Here is a 17,890-nt window from a genome sequence, read left to right on the forward strand (position 1 = left end):
ATCTTGGCCTTGGACCTGAATATCTAGCAAACCTCCCCGTTTCACTGTATTCAGTAGATTCCTATTCTGTCTGGCCACATGTTACTTATGGTATGGAGTATCATCCTAAACCAGGACAGTGTCAGCTGTTAGACAGAATAAGAGTGTAAAGGTGTCATGGGTCATTTTATCACTTTACTCTGCTCTCCACAGGTGTGTGTCAAATTGCTTCTGAGAAAGAGCCAACCCTAATGTTTTTAGCAGACCTCTATACCGTCCTAAGTAGATAATAGGTCAATTTTCAAATTTCTAGGTTATTCCAATTTAATGTGCATTTAACAACCAGGTCTCAACACACATTTAACCAACTGAAGTTCTGGCAAGCAGAAGCACTCCAACATCCAAACCAGGTTACAGTCATGGCTGTTTACTACACAGTGGAGGACCTCTGGGCTCCTTGCCCACTCTAATCTGTATCTTCTACATATACAAAAGAGCCTGCAGAGTCCATATTAATCACTCTGAACAGATAATTGTTAGGTATTTCATCACCCAGCCCAGGTTAGTTGTGTATATAGGGTCAGATTAAATCAAAGTTGACAGAGAAAATGTTATCTGGCCTGAGCTATCTCACTGCTGGAGAATGAGTGGAACGTTTAAGAGAGCATGCAAATATGGGAGATGAATATATAATCAAATATCTGATTTTATCAAAATAGGACAAGATCGGGTGGAGGTGGTAAGGAAAATGAAGAAGAAGCTGTTTCTAGGGAATACAAAATAGGTTGAACCACGTCGTTGTGGGCCTCACTTATCATGGGCCAGTGGAAGTGAATTAAATGGAAACAAGGAAGCAAGGAGGAATGGCTGGGTATTAAACTCTGTAGGGGGGATGTCTCCTGTCCAGTGGGAAGTTTAGGGATTTGGAAGTTCTTCTCTGCCTTATTTTAGCGAGGGTTCCCCTAGCAACAGGAGCTTTAGTGAAACAGAGAGATGCCCCCAGAGAGTGGACTGCCTGTGACAATTCACCCTCATTTGCTCCAAGGAGCAAGTCACACAAATTGGACCTGATGTCTTCCAGCTGTTCAGCAAATGGTTTGGAGAGAAGGATGACTGGATTGGAGCAGAGAGACCAAGAAGACGGTGTTGATGGAAGAGATGAAGAACTGTGGGGGGTCCATATGTAATTGTCAGTTTTACAGCTGAGAGAGAAGATTACAAAAAAAAATCAAATAGGCACACAGAGAACGAACTGACATACGCACACATGATAAAGATGCATAAACCACACACATGCATACTCACCAGTAGGCCTACTCTCTCACTGAACTCTAGAATTCTGCTGGGAAGTAAGGAGGGGAGTGGGGGGGTTAGCCAAGGGAGTTGGGGGTGTAATAGAAATGATGCAGATGGTGTTGAACCATTTCCATTGTGTGTGGTGTACATGTGTTGTGCATCTTAGAGAAACTATAGTAACACTGTATATGTCTGTCTTTTATATATTTTGAATTATGTGTTCATAATTTTCTGCAAAGTGAGAATGAAACATGTCCGTCTTCATATCAGCTTACTTTGATATCTGCTTTACAGGTGCTCTCTGCTTCAAATGGATGGCGACAACAAAGAATGAAAATCTAATGTTACAAAAAAAACTACACATCAAATAATTTATTTTGATATATTTTCCCAGAGTTAATCTATGTGTTGCATTTTTATTTAAAGCACTGTTTTGGAAATAGGAAAAATACTTTTACATACATCTTTTACTTGCATGGAAGATGCCTCCAGGTTTTTGAAAGGTAGACAAAATGTTAATACCAGCCTGTGTTTTACTTATCTGAATGCAATATTGTAACTATTCTTGCTATAAAACATATAATATCAGGCCCTGCCTTAACAGTGTGAGTAGTTCTAGATGCCCAAGTTAAGCTTGGCCTTGTGTGTCTCTCCAGACCGAGACAGGGCTGGCAATTTGGTCACTATGAAGGACTCCTTCTGCAGTGCAGAGAGACAGCAGTGGTGAGGCTTTTGCCTGTCCCAAACCAATCATTGCAGCCTTTGGCCTCTTTATACTGTGCCTCTGCAATTCTGGTGCTCCTAATCAAGGTCCCTCATCTCTGCTCATGCTGGACAGACAGAAAAATAACGGAAGTGATATGAACAAATATTGTTTTCGGCTATAGTACAAGGTGTCCACAAGTGGGATATATTTATACACCTTACAATTTTCATTTAAACATAATGAGATTTATACATAAATCCCCCTGTCTCTCCAGTGGGTTTGAGAGGCGGAATAATCAAGCCAATGAAAGATGGTGATAAGCGTTTAATGCATGTGTCTGTATGCATGTGTGAGAGGAGACAAGGACACAGACCTACATTTTCTAGTTGATGAAATCTTACTCTGGTTATGGTCTTATACTGGTACCTATCAAGTGAAAATGGTTTGAGTAGAGAAAAGTTAACATTGTTTTAGCAGTATAATTAAGCAGCAAATAATGTATACTGGAAAAAATAATGATGTGATTTATCCAGTTATTTTCTTAGCGTTTATCTTTTTGATTTTAAGCGCCTCTTTAATGTACTTTATCCATTTCTAAACATCAATCCACAATTAAACACTTGATTCAATGTTCTTATCACCTGATGGTATAAGACCATTCCACAAAATTTCAGGTGGCTCAGGCTGCCTCCATTTCCTTTTTTTAATCAGTTTACTCTATTTTTTTTTACTCTAATTCAAAGTTGCTTTTCTGTCTTCTCTCCCCTATGTAACTTTTCCCCCTACTTTTCTCCTTCTATGTGCAATTACTTTCTCTGCCTCCTCCCTGTGACTTCCTACCTTCTTTGTTCCTTTTGACATCTATTCTCTCTCTCCCTCTCTGTCTCTTCCTTCCCTCTTTTCACCTCCAGTACGGAGGAGGGTGTACGGAGCTCAGGCAGCTGTGGAGGAGTGGTCCTCTCTTGCACTGACAAGCTGAACAGACGCACTGTGTTGGTTCGACCAGTCAGCAAGCAAGACACTTTCAGCCACTTCTCTGGCTTTTTCCCTCCTGTAAGAATCCAGCTCTTCTCCTTTTTGGTTTAATCTGCTTAAGCTCCATTAACAGTGGCTTGAAAGACTTCCATTTGCTCTTCAGAGAAGTTTCTGAAGCCTATGCTTGAATTTTACATTTTCTATGATATAATGCTCTTCAGGAACAAAACCTCTATTTGTAGTTATTTACCACACTTCATTTTATTTATTTACCTAAATTTAGTTTCAGAACTTCTCAATAGAGGGTGCAGGTTTTATGCAGAAATACACAGTTGATACATTCTTTCAATTACAGTTGCTAAGACGACTGTTACTGGATGCTTTTGCAGACTTTACTCTGATGTCTTAAACAGATCTGCCTTTCTTTAAACGTGCAGCAGTTTGAAGTTTTTTTGTTATTTATTGGGAAATTTGGTGATTTTTACCTTTTATTTGGTTTGCAAATCACTCCTGAGCAAGAAGATCTGACTTTTCGATAAATCAAAATTGAATCCGTGTCAGAATACAGCTACAGTAATCATTTGGTTTTATAATAATTTATGCATTTTATATAATTGGATGATTTGATGATCCAATATAAATTACTGCACTTTGTATAAATAAATGTGCTCTGCAACTTGCTAGTAGCTTCAGCTTGGCTTTTTAAAAATGTGTATCGAAACACAATGGGATGATTATTTTGGCTGAGGGTAAGTTTTCTCTTGAAAAGCAAGGGGTAAAAGTCTTCCATGGCTTACAAAACTGAAAATCCCAAATTTTATTTCATTTTTAAAACTAATGCAAACTTTTCCAAATTATTCTTATCCAATTTCATGTAGATCTGTTATTCTGGCCCAGTTAACTGATAAATCAGAATCAGAAATACTTTATTAATTGCCGGGGGGAAATTCGGATTTGACCTATTCAATCAACAAATGTAAGCTTCTGAAGGTAATTGTATTAATGTGCAGTGTTTTTATCCGGATTTAACCCTCATCCAAGAAATCTGACCAAAATATCACTAAGCAGTTAAGTTTTTTGTCTGCAATTGATCTGCCTAATGACACCTACCATCAGTGTGCTTTGTTCTGTCTTATCACTGGCCAGACGGCAGCCAAGGTCCTGGAGGGCTCTCACCAGCAGCACGGCTTCCTTTCAATCACCTACACCCAGGCTGTCACCAAAAATGTTCGTCACAAACTCACCACCCGGCCTGAGCGACCTACACGCAGCGGAGCTACCACAGCCAGTCAGCGGGTCACCACTGAACCTTTGGCAGACAGCTCACCTCAGTACCTGAGAGAAATTCTGTTGACAGCCCAGCCCTTTGATGTTGTGCTTTTCTGTCCTTTATTGGCTACTGTAGCTGGGGTGTTCCAGGTAGAAGAAAAGTGTCTGTCAGTGCCTTTAACTGTGCTATAACTATATCCAGACTTTACCCACTTGTGGGAGTCAACATATGTTTGGTCACTCGGATTTCTCAGAGAGATGTGTGTGTGTGCGTCTGCGTCTGTGTGCACATGCGAGTGTGTGTTAAAACAAAATGTATTATTTGTTTTTTTAACTTCTTGTGTTTCCAGGTTACAGTACCAAGACGGTACAAAGAGCGTGGGAAGTCAGGTGGTCAACCAATGAGAAGCCACACATTGACCTCTCGGTGTCTGCCGCTTATTTACATCAACACCAGTGTGATCCGGGTTTTCTTTCCCAGGGCACAAGAAAACAAGACGCCGCCAGGTTGGAGAACTCTGTGTCCATTTTAACACACATATATGTTTTAAATAGAAAACATTGCAACAGTAAGACAGTCTTATGTTGCAGGTGGTGGTTAATATTCTTGCAGCCTGCAGTGGTTGTATGAAGGTTCATTTTATGGCCAATGAGACAAAGTAGAACCAACACAAGAGTATGCAGAAGAGTTACATTGTGATTTGTTCTGTCTTCAAGTAGTAATAACTAAAAGTAGTTAGACTGTACATGTATCGTGTATCTTCACATCCTAAAGCAATTCTAAAATTGTCCATGTTTGATAAATATATTGACTGTTGAGAGTGTATGTGTAGTATGTCGCTCCATGTTCAATGTATTTAATTATTTGTCTGTGTGTGACCTAGTAAATCCCCATATGAAAAAAGAAGACACTCTGGTATTGAAGCTAGGTTCCCTCGGCATGGCTCCTCAGGCTGATAACCCCCTGACCCGCACTGTGCTGCGAAAAGACATCTACCAGTAAGACAAATTCTCTTCTCACTACAACATATTTGCTGAGTTGACAGTATGTATGTGGCAGACAGGAAAATGACCTTTATTTTTTCAGAGGTGTTGTTAAAGAGGTCCACCTGCTGTGGCTTTGTTCAGGTGAAACTGAAATTGTTATACAATTTTCTGCAGTAAGTAGAAAAAAAAAACAACGAAGATTAAAATGTAGTTTTATCAGTCACAAATCAAACCTAAATAAAAACGTGATGATGATGTGTAAGACATGTGTCACCTACGTGATGTGCGTATAAGAACCCCTCTTTTTTATTACATTTATTGTAACCATAAAACTTTAGCTATGAGTTGTTTGTGTGTTTGGGCTTGTGTGCAAATGCTCATCTGTCACTTCTGTGTCAGTATGATGTTTGCTCTCTCATGGGAGGTTTAAAGGATACAGTGGGTGACAGCGCCACATAGTGTTTAAGCAATGACAGAGAGCAATGAGTGACACCTTGGGGGTCTGCCAGGCCCTCCAGATGAAACACAATACTGTTGACTCAAGCCCTCCGTGCCATGTGGATCAAAGCTGCTAGACAGAGAAATCTTGACTTCTGAGGTCTAATGGCTCTGTGAAAAACACATTTTCCTGCCGGGCAGCTAAGAAAATCTGGATTGTGTCATAACTGCCCCAAAACCACAGCCCCATAGCGTCTGTGTGTGTTTGTGTGTGAGAGAGAAAACAGTTATGTGAAGGGGCAGATATGGAGCTGGCCAACACATTTCAAAAAAGCTGAAGATACCCGGTACACAGAAGAGCTTCTATTCTGGGTGCCAGCTGGTGCAGGGTAAACCACAGTAAACCAAAAAATTATTATTCCAGCCCACACCATGATACAATACTATTTCATTCATTTAACAGATCAGACAATGGACAATGAGGATCCAACTACACGTTTTGAATGTTGCTTTGTCTGATTCGTTCTTTGTCTGATAGCTGTCCATTGTGCCTTTAAGTCATAAGGTGCTGATTAGCAGACATTAACTAAAACAAATGCACTGCAAAAAATCAAATTCATCCCTTGGTCTCTATTTTAGATTCTATCTCTGGCATTGTAGAACTATTCATTGATATGGGAAGTTGCCTTCTGTAGTGTCATATGCAGGGAGATTGCATGAAGCACTCTCTTTCCAACATTGTCCAGATTTCTTCCAGAGTATCCAAGCTTTATCCCTCACAGTCTTTCATTTAAGTGTTTGATGTAGTGGAGCAAAGATGGTACTGATCAGTAACCATAGTTACAGTTTTGCAAGGACTTTGAGGGGTATTTTTTTATCCCTACTACTTTAACAGAATGTTCTGTGCTAAGAATGATCTTTGTTTTGGTAAAAGGTAGTAAACCTACTGGGATGTTAGAACTTTGTTTCCAGGGAAACTTAATTTATATTGTGGACTTGTTTGCCATGCTGTTATCATGTCATATGATAAATGATTTTCTTGCGAGCATGGAAAATCATCTGGAGATTTTCTCAGCCTTTGACCCCAAAAGCCAGTTAAACCATGCAATTTTATGCCATATTGGCCAGAAATGCTTTGCCTGTTGTAGTTAGAGGATTGGTGGCTCCATGGCTGTAATGCCCACATCTCCTCCTAGACGATTGCCTCACACAACCCTCCACTGTTGCCTGAACACATGCACGTGCTACCATGTAGTCTGCCACAAGCACACAAAAAACAGTCAGGCATGCATGCACTCAGAAACACATTAAATTTCCTACACAGGCATTCTTTCACACCAAAATGTGCAATGAACAAAATCACATTTTGTAAATATGCACACAGAGATACACTTAAGAGATAATCCTTTATTCGTCCCAAAACAGGGAAATTATACATGCTCTGTCACAAACATTTGCAGCCGGCTCAGCCATCTTTACAAACACACCAACATTCTCTTACCCCTTTAACCTCTACACACAGAAGCCAAGAGTCACCACGTCCCATCTGCAGTGAAACCCAGGAATTATGTCAGACCACTCTGTGTTCATTCTTCCACTCCTAACCATGCATTATCCTCACCAGCTTCCCTGCTTACATCTGCCCTCCAATTTCGGTTGATCACTCTTCTGAGTCATATGATTGATAACCCTGAGATCAGGGACTTGTTGACATACCATTACCAGACGCTGTTATGTGCTTTATCTGTGCTGGGTTCTGCTGCATGTGCCCCCCCAAGTTGTATGGAGAAAGTGATAATGAGAATCTGTAATTGTAAAAACCAATGGAGGAAGAAATATGTTTCAGTACCAGTAGCCATTTTTTTGTATTTCTGTTTAAAGCCTACCTCTAATTACATCCGCTGCCATAATTGAATGACTGATCTAAGCAGCCTTGCTGTTATTGTCTACTGTACATGAAATTATTGCCTCACCATGTCATAAACCAGGATTTACTACAATGCCACCCTGGGAGAGAATGCAAGCGTGAGCATTAAAATAGCATATGTAGACACTCCGACTGAGCATATCTTGATACTGTTCAAGTAACGCTGTTTCTGATACACTTCAGGTTTTACAGCTTCCCTTTCAGCCTCAACACTCTCAGGGAATAGTGTGTATTAATCATTTAGAGTACATAGATTCTTCTAAACAGGTAAAAAATAATCCTGTTTTACTGTAAGTTGTAGAGCTAAGTTGAAATCAACCATCAGGTTCATCTGGTTACAATTAACATTGTTTTATTTAATCGTGATGTTTTTATTTTTGTTCTGATGGAGTAGTTCCCCAGCAGCTCTTTGACAAATCAGTAATTATGACACAGCCCTGAAGCCTTCCCCTCTTTCTCCCTTAGCATCTTCAGCTACAAGGCTGCTGTAAATTTACACAACTGAAATAATTTTCCTGTATTGAAAAGCGGGCTATTTCCAAGCACATCTTCACCGGCTCGGGGGTTGTTCAGTGCACTTTTAGCCTTGACTTTCTCCTCTGTAAAATCTCACAGATCAATTATTCCCCATTTGTTTTTCGGTCAGCCTCTTTGTTTATTAGTCCTATTTCTAAAGAGATTATTGTTTCATTTACAGAACACATTCGGAAGCTTTTTGTATGCTGGGGTTATTGGGGAGCACTCTTTCAAGTGCCAGATGCACTTAAAATAACTGCCAGAAATAACTGATAATTGCCTTGCTGTTACCAGAGATGACTTGACTGTAATGACTTAGTAGACGTAGTGAATTTTCAATATATCATATTGTCTTTGGTAATTTGTAGTTACCATTATGATATACTTACAAAAACAAATAAAACACATAACTATGTAAAATATTTTGATATTAAATGCAACATAAACTCCTAATTCCTAAAGAAAAAAACATTTTCCCCATGCACACATTCACATATAACAAAAGGCTCTGTAATAAAGTATCATGGATTTTAACCAGGCTAAGGAAAAAGGTGGTGGTATTGAAAACATGTATGGATTTGGGAACTGTATTTGCCACGTATACAATGCTGTAATACTACATGATGGCGTTTGGATTAAGACACCATTAGCTATTTAAAGGTTAGCCCCCTTAATCAATTAACAATAAGTAGGGATGCAACAATTAGAGATTTTGATGGTATGATTATAATCAGAAGATTATAATGATTATTATGCATTCATTAACTCACAACATTACTAATGTATAAAATCACATGGACATTCTTTAGAAATGTTAATGTGTCATTTATTGCTGCCTTTAGAAACAGAAAAAACACAGTAATCGAATAATACAGTCCAAAATAATGAATAAAGAAAAACAAAAAGTCTAACCTTTGCCTTTTGATCGGGAAACCTTTTAGACTTAAACTTTTGCTGACCGTTGAAGAATATGATACTTTAACATTGATAATAAAAAAGTGAACTGAAGTGTTATTGTGATCAACTGTCATCCAGGCCTTTCTTCTAATAATCTATTTTTAATAATGAATCTAATCTTAGATGTGGCCAGAGAAAATCCTGACTATAACTGTCAAACTTTGTTTGAAGTTTAATTTAAAAGAAGTTGAGAGCATCTCTCATGCAGTGTTATTATTATTATTAATAAATTAATTGCAATATATTCAATCCCATGGTATAGTGCTGGAAGTATACAAGCTCCTTATGTCATGTTAGAGTTTTACACCAGGTATGTTAACTTACAATGCCTAGCGTTTACTCCACACAGATGGTAGGAAGCAGCGTTAAACGATCACTGTATGAAGCCCTTGAGAGGACTGTTTTGTCTTCCATAGACAACATGTTTCTTTACTGCTGTTTGTTAACGTTGCACTGAAAGCCCAACTTTCACAACTATGACATTGATCGTAAGTAACATGTTTGTAATTCCCTACTAATAATAATACGTAACATAATATCACTCTGTTACTATGTTTGCCGTGTAGTGCTGGGTGATGATCCCGCAGAGGGTAAACCCTGTTTGACACTTTAGCCGCAACTGTGTTCCGGCAGGTTTTGTAGACGGGGGATCCGTCTTCTTTAATATGTCCTTGGCCATTCTTGGTGTACCCGAAATGCCCCCTCACTGCTGACTTTACTCATTACTTTGGTGGATACAAAGCTTCACCGTGTGGTCCCTCTGCCATAGTAAAGCTAACGTAGCATAGCCTCCTAGCTCTTGATAAGCATTAGGCTGGTGAGGCTGGTGCACTGCAGGTGTCACTTTTTTTTGGTTACGTGCAGGTTGCGCCCAAAAAACTTTCCAGACGTTTTTTGAGAGTGAGACCAGAAATAACCGGTGTAGTGGAGCCTTCATGATAAAATAGGCGAGATGAAGCGTGGTTGATAGTGACACCGGTTAATCGCTGCATCCCTAGCGATAAGTAGATGCCAATATATTAAGTATCACTTATTATCAGACTGTTTTTAAGAGGGGAATAGTTAAAAACTAGGATTAAGGTGGGGTGTGCAATTAAGGAGAAAGTTTTTCTTTTTTTTATATTTGGGGAACAGTAGCCAGCAAATGCAGAGGTTGCGGTGCAGTACAAGAAGAACAAACACACAGAACAAACATCGAGCAGATCATAAGACCATATTTGTTTAATATGATGTTTAGGAAGTTTTTTGTATCATAATTTTAAATTGCCTTTTTGAAGCCTCAGGTTCAGCAATTAGCTGCCACCAGGTTTTGTCGAGCCAGAGGTAACAAATTTAAGACTAGTGGGTGAAGCTGGAGAGGACAGGTTGGGTAATGAGCTAGTTAACCATCATATTTCCCACAGAATTAGATTATATTTGTTTCAGTAGCTGAATGGAGTTGTTTATTTATAAAACCAAAGAAATGATCAGTATTTCTTGCTCAACAGGTGATAAACCGGGCAACATAAAATAAACTCCTTATCACTATGGCCCACCATCTTCTCTGCGGGGAAAAATCAAGAACAATCGTGACTCCCATGCATGGACCACCACAAATAAATCAATGTATGACAATCACTGAACAAGCAGGTATGGTGAGTGTAGCTTACCTGCTGATATCTGCTAAAGTATAAATCGCAAAAAAATGGACAGTCAACTGCTGCCATTCATCTGTCCCTCGAAGCGGCAACAGCCCTAATTAAGATTACCTTTATGCCTTAATGTAAGGGTGAGTTATACCCCTGTCTATCTGTCATGTATAGAGAAATTAGCTATAGAGACCTACACCGTTGTTTATACAAGGCTGTAAACAGTCTGCTGTAAAGTTGGGGATTTTTATGTGGGGTTTAATGGGAATTGAGTTGATTTGGGACCAAGCCTCAAGTGGCCACTTGAGGAACTACAGTTTTTTGGCACTTCTGCATTGGCGTTTTTCTTTTCTATACGTGTGTGTGTGTGTGTGTGTGTGTGTGTGTGTGTTTGTGTGTGTGTGTGTTTGTGTCCATAAATATCCTCAACATTTCCCGACATCCCCACACCTAGATGACACAACTCTAGATTCCATCACATACTTGGTTACCTCATGGGCTGTTGGTGGGAGACTGAAAGTACATAAGCCTACCACAAAATAATTGAATGATTTTTTGCAATAGTTTTATCTCCATGTGTATTTGTTATTTCCTTCCTGTCTCGGTTTTTCTCTCTGTTGCTCCAGTGTTGGTTAGACTGGTCCCGTCCCAGCACACTGTGGTCAGCGAGCAAGTCCCTCATTGCTGTTGAATGGCTGCCTGGCTTAGCCCACATATATGTCCTAATAAGTGGTTGTGATGGGGATCTCCCCTCCTCAGATAAACACAGCCTGTTGAAGCCAGGCCCTTGCCTGTTACTAATAAAATTCCCAAGCAATACGTCATGCACTATTCTCCCTTAGTAACTTCCTTGTAATGGCAGTTTGTGTGGATATATTGATATAGGAGGTGGTAGAGCTGTGCCCTACTGGGTCCCACTACCTGGCAGTGAGTAATTTGACTGGTCAGAAACTATGGGAAGAGGGTTTGTCTTCTAAATGGATATGTAATATTATGATTTTTACTAACAAAATTATAAATTGATGATGCTGCGAACTTCTATAGCAAGACCTATATGTTTTAAAGAGAGAAAATACACTCTACTCAGTATTGTAAATTTAAAAAATAGTTCTTTACACTTAATGGATAATAATGATTTTTCACAGACACTTAAGTACAATAACAACTTTATCATACAGTTTATTGTGTGGCAAATAAATAGAATGTATTGTATGGAAGTAAGCGGTCTTCTTTTTCTTTGTTCGCTCAGCTGTTGTACCTCTTCTTTGTCTCTTGCCTCATTTTTCTTTTCTTTATAAAACCCAGAGTTCCCGGTAAATGATTCATTAGATGCTTCAGTGCACACTTGCCTCATCACTCACTTTAGTCGGCTGCCAAGTGCCCCATTTCCTGGTTTGTTTATACCAGCAGAAAGTGCAGGGCTTTGCTATGCTGCCGCAGCGAAGGAGGAGAGTGGCTCGGGCCACACACAATGACACTCAGGACCTGTGCTTATATACACTGATTTAGGAGTTGCTGTAAAGGATTCCCCAGCTGCTAAGCAGGTTTAATCATCAACCCCAGAGATGGAAATAATGGTAATATCTGTATAATTAATCACCAATCACAATAAATAAAATTTGACACAGCAGTATTAATAAGTGAAAAGGTTTGATGAACTGTGAACCATGATAAAGTCTTTTATTGTAGAGCTTAATGAGTTATATGTCAATAGTCTGCTTTGAGTATGCAGATTAGTATTATAGATCAGCAAAAGTGGTGTCTGTTGGGATTGCCCTGCCAGACATGAACCTTTTGAAGTTCATTCTAAATTTAGTTGGGGGTTTTTTGGAGAAAATATGCAAGTGTGTTATTAACACGGAACTGTGGGCAAAACCAAACCAACTAAGTAAAACTCTTAAATCGCATTGGTCCTTTTTTGGCTAACTAGATGTTCTGATCTTTTAGTTGATTCATATGTGTATATTGTCATTACTGTAACGTATGACAGAGACTTAAATATATGTTATAATATAGCTATCCCTTTGATCGTAAATGATTGTCTTGATATGAGATTACTTGTGCAAATGTTCAGTTAAGTAATCAGTCATTATAAGCTTTTATGGCAGTTAAGCGGAAACCCAGCAGTCAAAACGATGTTAGGTGTCTAATAGTGCAAAAGATTTCATCAACAATGATTCTGAGGTGTCCTGAGGTCCAGCTTCATTGCTCTGTGTAGGCCTGGGTGGCTGAGAAAGAAGCATCCATTTAAGATGATTAGTAAAAGACCTTTTAACGCCATTTGTTTCTATCCCTTCTCTTAACACTCTCTTCTACCCTCTCACATTAGATTATGCTCTCCCTCTCTTCTACAGAGTAAGGAGACAAATTGGGCAAGGATTTAAGGGTCAGCCAGAATAAATGTTTTTTGTCATTCCAGCAATGGAAACACCTGGTGCTTGTAAATACAGTGGACATATTTCACATCCCTTGACATTCGGGATCAATGCAACATCAAATTGTTTTAAAAAAGGAGGCTGCCCATAATGAATCGTACACCCAGTTTTATTAAGGCTTGTCCGAGAATTTATGTTTTAAATTATGCACAAAGTCAACAGATGGGACTGAGAGTGGGTTAGGAAGGGTGCTGAGTGGGTTGAAACAGCCATCACACAAGGTGAACAGAAAGTTTAGACTCACTGAGTACTGCTGTGTCTTCATTTTTAGGAAATGTAGTATTTGCCGTCCTTTTTTGTGAGAACCAACGTGATAGATAGATTACTCTGTCCCCTCTATGATAAAGCATACATATCATATTACATGCAAGCTGATTTCCTGGAGAGTTAGAAATGCTATATGCCTTTACATGTAGAAGAGTGACGGGAGGACTTGGTTTGTGTCAGCAGAGCTAGCATTTTAGGGCAGAACAAAGAAAACAAGATTAATGTTAGTGTATTTCATCTTTAATGTGTGGACCAGAGTACCTGACCCCTGTGTCCAACAAAGCCAACCACTCGGTATGAGGCTATCAGTCTTCATAAGTGTATAGTCCCTTAAGAAGACTATCGGCTGTTCCTCTATGTCTGCCTACAACCCTCCAACAGATTAATAAGAGTTAAATTCATATGAATGCTAAATAAAAACAATGTTTCAAAGCTGCAAGTTTTTCCTACATATCATTTAAGATATGTATTATCTCAGTGCCTCTATCCGTCATTGAAAAGCATTTGACAAGAGAGGGCAAGCTCAATTATGGTAGCGGTAGCTTGCCGTGGCACTTCCAGTAGCTGCCACAACCTGCCAGAGCTGTAAGTGGCAGCCAGTAAAACTGCCAGGACTTGCCAGGGAAACTGCCAATAGCTACGGCGACCTGCTGAGACATGCCACGACCTGCCAGAGCTGTAGTGGCAGTTTTACTGGCTGCCAGGACTTGCCAGGGAAACTGCCAATAGCTACCACGACATGCCATGACCTGCCAGAGCTGTAGTGGCAGTTTTGATGGCTGCCAGAACTTGCCAGGGGAACTGCCAATAGCTACCGCGACCTGCCACAACCTGCCAGAGCTGTAGTGGCAGTTAGCTGCCAGGACCTGCCAGGGGAACTGACAGTAGCTACCGCGACCTGCCACTACCTGCCGCAGTATTTATGGTGGCTACCAGGACATGCCATGGGAACTGCCGGTTGTAACAGCAGTTATGTGGCTATCAGACTATTAGTTCTATTATTAGTTCTGTAAGCACAATTTATTTGTGATAAGTTTGTTTATAAACGATATAAATGTAAATTTTGTTTGCATAATTTTAAGTCATTTCTGGAAATTTTGATATGAGTTATTAATGTATTTCACTTCCGTGAGCTTTGTTGCCATCCTGTGTAAATATTCTGTAAAAGTCAATAAATGAGGATGGCTGAGCAACACGGTTGTTTTACTGTACATGCGTAGTTACCTTATTTGTACAGTCTATGGAGCCGACTCATCAGTGTCATCACTCGCGTTGTTATTCAGAGAAGTAAAAGTGGAGAAGTATAATAGTATTGAAGATGACTATAAAGATAGCCAATACAAGTTCTACTATAAGCTCTGGTAGCTAATAGAAATGATAGTTATTAGCTACATGTTTGCGCTACAGCAGTGCTCAGGGAAGCTCCGGGGGCAGCTGCGCTGTAACATGGAGCTGAAACTGACAAATTGCCATTGTGGTGGGGTGTCGAGCATGGGAAGGCACCAGAGGTAGCAGCCATGGCATGGCCGCTGCAACTGACAGTCAAAATGGGCTGCCTCTCACTCACTCCTGTTTGTGGGGGTTTCCACTAACTTGCCTGTAACACAAGCTACAAAAACAGAAGCTGCAGTGGACAAATTGACAGTGTGTGAGAGGCTTTGTGCCTAACTGCTGTGAAAATTGTATTGTCCGGTAGCTGAGTAATTGCCGCAGCAGCTCTGGCAGGTCACGGTAGCTACTGGCAGTTCCCCTGGCAGGTCCCGGTAGCCACCATAAATGCCGCAGCAGGTAATGGCAGGTCACGGTAGCTACTGGCAGTTCTCCTGGCAGGTCCTGGTAGCCACCATAAATGCTGCAGCAGGTAATGGCAGGTAACGGTAGCAACTGGCATTTACCCTTGCAGGTCCCGGTAGCCACCATAAATGCCGCAGCAGGTAATGGCAGGTAACGGTAGCAACTGGCATTTACCCTTGCAGGTCCCGGTAGCCACCATAAATGCCGTAGCAGGTAATGGCAGGTCACGGTAGCTACTGGCAGTTCCCCTGGCAGGTCCCGGTAGCCACCATAAATGCCGCAGCAGGTTGTGGCAGGTCACGGTAGCAACCGGCAGTTCCCCTGGCAGGTCCTAGCAGCCACTATAAATGCCGCAGCAGGTGGTGGCAGGTCACGGTAGCTACTGGCAGTTCCCCTGGCAGGTTGTGGCAGCTACTGGATGTGCCACAGCAAGCTACTGCTTCCATAATTGAGCTTGCCCCTACTGCATTTGGCGACAGCTCCACTCTTTGTGTTTAGTTGACAGTCTCTTGTGCTGTATATGAGTAGAGAGCTGTATACAGCGTCTTCTGTGCTGTGTTGTGGTGTCTGCTGACTTCTGTGTACAGCCTGTGGTTCATTCCATAAATATCTGTGGCCTCTGTGATGTTATTCTCGGGCCCTCTGCACTGTGAGAAGATTGCACCACTTGTATTTCCCGGCCTGCAGTTAGAGGTTTAGGGGAATTAGGAGAGAGAAAACCCCCGCCTGGGCCCTCCTGTACATTTTTGAGGCCCTTTTATGCATATGATTCTGATGTAGTGTGCAGAGAAAGTGGAGAAGATGGAGAGAGTGGGGTATTAGGACTCACCACATGAGAATCAAACAACTATGCCACAACTTATTTTCCCTCTCTTTTTTGGAACAAAGAGGAGGGGGTGTTGGGATGGCGATGTTGGTCTGTTAATCTTTGGGTCCATTGGTCTAACACTTTGGTCAAGAAAGTTTTAGATTAAGTTTTAGATATATCCATAAACATTAGTACTGACATCTGTCACCCAAAGAGGGCAAATTCTAGCCAATTTTAGAACATCTTGATCTTTCTTGTGGTAGTACCATGAGGTTACAATAGAGTTTCCCGGAAACCTCTCTCGTGTTTTGGCATTCTGCTGTCGCTCGGGTCAAGATGCATGCTGACAGAGGCTTCAGGGATCACCCCTCAGCTGTCCAGCACTCATAAAAGGGCCTGATGACCGGCGTTGACTGCCTTGCCACAGGGCTTCTTTCTCAATGAGTGTGCCTGTATGTGTGTGTTACTGTGAATGTTTCATCCTGAAGCAGGATATAGGGTTCCAAGAATACACCCAAACCAACCGACCTCGGATGTTCTGTGCTCATCTGTAGCATGCAATACACACATTCTACTAGTGTTACCCTGTCAAAGTCTGACAAGTGTGTGTGTGTGTGTGTGTGTGTGTGTCTACATGAAATTCTAAGTTCTATGTTCTATTTTGTCTATGTGTGTCCGCATGTGTTTGAGCATTATTCTGTTTTAGTTTCCTTTTTCCCTGCTCATGACATGTTGATGTTCTGGCATCCTGTGTGGTTGGTCTGAAAATGTCACTGTACTGACAGACAGACAGACCGGCTAGTCCCACTTCATTAGCCGAGGCCAGGTGGACTGTCGGGGAATTTATAAATATATTGATAGTCCGTGTTTCCCTTTAGTTTAATTTATTTACCTAGGATGTCACATAGATCAAGCTGAATATAAGTCATGTAGAGATATGCACAGCACGGTCTGGGACGCTACATTTTGAGGGAGAGTATTTGGCAGCTCTTTTTTCTTAGAGCAGTAGGGCTTGTAAAGAATAGTAACATCAATGCATATACATGGCAGTATGTCATTGTACTGCCTTTTTATTCGGAAGGGAAAATGTGTATTTTCTCCGTGTGTGTGTTTGTGCGTGTGTGTGTGTGTGTGTGTGTGTGCTTGCGTCTGTGGGTGTGTATGGTCAGGAGTCTCTATGCCAAGTTGCATTTATCAGTAGGCTACACAGTAGCCAATCAGACCAAAGCAGAGGCAATTGGAGGATTGAAGGAATGTGCAGATGCTTTCAAAAGTCCATGTGTGAAGCCACAAGCTCTTTTGTGGCTCTGGGAAGCCAATGTGAAACGAGTGGCGTAATTGCCTAATGCTTGTGTAATAAGGCGCATTTCAACCCCAGGAGGCCCAACCAGACTTGAAAGAGACATAGGCTGGCACTAAAATGGACTAAGAGCTGTCTTCTTCCTCCCAGTCTTTCCCAGTTGTATTTACTCAGTCTCGCTAAATACCAAATAGCCTATTTTATGTATACACTATATAATCAACTCTAACATATGTGTTTGGTTAGTTCCTCTACATTGATATGCTTGGTTTTGTTCCACCAACACACAAATATTCCTCTTAAATCAACACATGCAATAAGTTAAAATTGAACAACCCTTTTTCTGTGGTCATGAGGCAGTAATTTCTTAACAATCCTTACTTATGTGCCTGTTGTATGATTCACTGCATCTGAAGTCCCTTTCACACATGCACTGGAACCCAATGCTTGAACCCCATTGACTCTCCACAAATGATTTATGCTGTTAGATTTACAAAAGCTTTTATACATGGCATTAAGATTAGCAGGCTGCCAGGTATGTTCATTTTGAGGCAGAGGCTTTGCAACACAGTGAAGTGTTTGTGTGTGTGTTTGTGTAGTTTTGGGGG

General features: G+C 40.7%; 1 protein-coding gene across 4 annotated transcripts in view; it reads left to right on the forward strand.

Annotated features, from left to right (window-relative positions):
* Positions 1-17,890, forward strand: part of LOC138583631 (intermembrane lipid transfer protein VPS13B-like) — a 320,195-nt gene that overhangs the window by 173,139 nt on the left and 129,166 nt on the right. For 3 of the 4 annotated variants that reach the window (XM_069655550.1, XM_069655552.1, XM_069655551.1), the window contains exons 28-31: positions 1,932-1,998; positions 4,103-4,375; positions 4,576-4,732; positions 5,110-5,224. In XM_069655550.1, coding sequence (XP_069511651.1) covers positions 1,932-1,998; positions 4,103-4,375; positions 4,576-4,732; positions 5,110-5,224 — 612 coding nt within the window. Of the gene's footprint in view, positions 1-698; positions 1,254-1,931; positions 1,999-4,102; positions 4,376-4,575; positions 4,733-5,109; positions 5,225-17,890 lie in introns of those variants that run through there. The other variant, XM_069655554.1, reaches the window with a different exon arrangement.

The sequence above is a fragment of the Semicossyphus pulcher genome, unplaced genomic scaffold, assembly GCF_022749685.1.
Source record: "Semicossyphus pulcher isolate SPU_LCO1_2020_fin unplaced genomic scaffold, fSemPul1.0.p SCAF_9, whole genome shotgun sequence".
In the NCBI taxonomy this organism is placed as follows: Eukaryota; Metazoa; Chordata; class Actinopteri; order Labriformes; family Labridae; genus Semicossyphus; species Semicossyphus pulcher.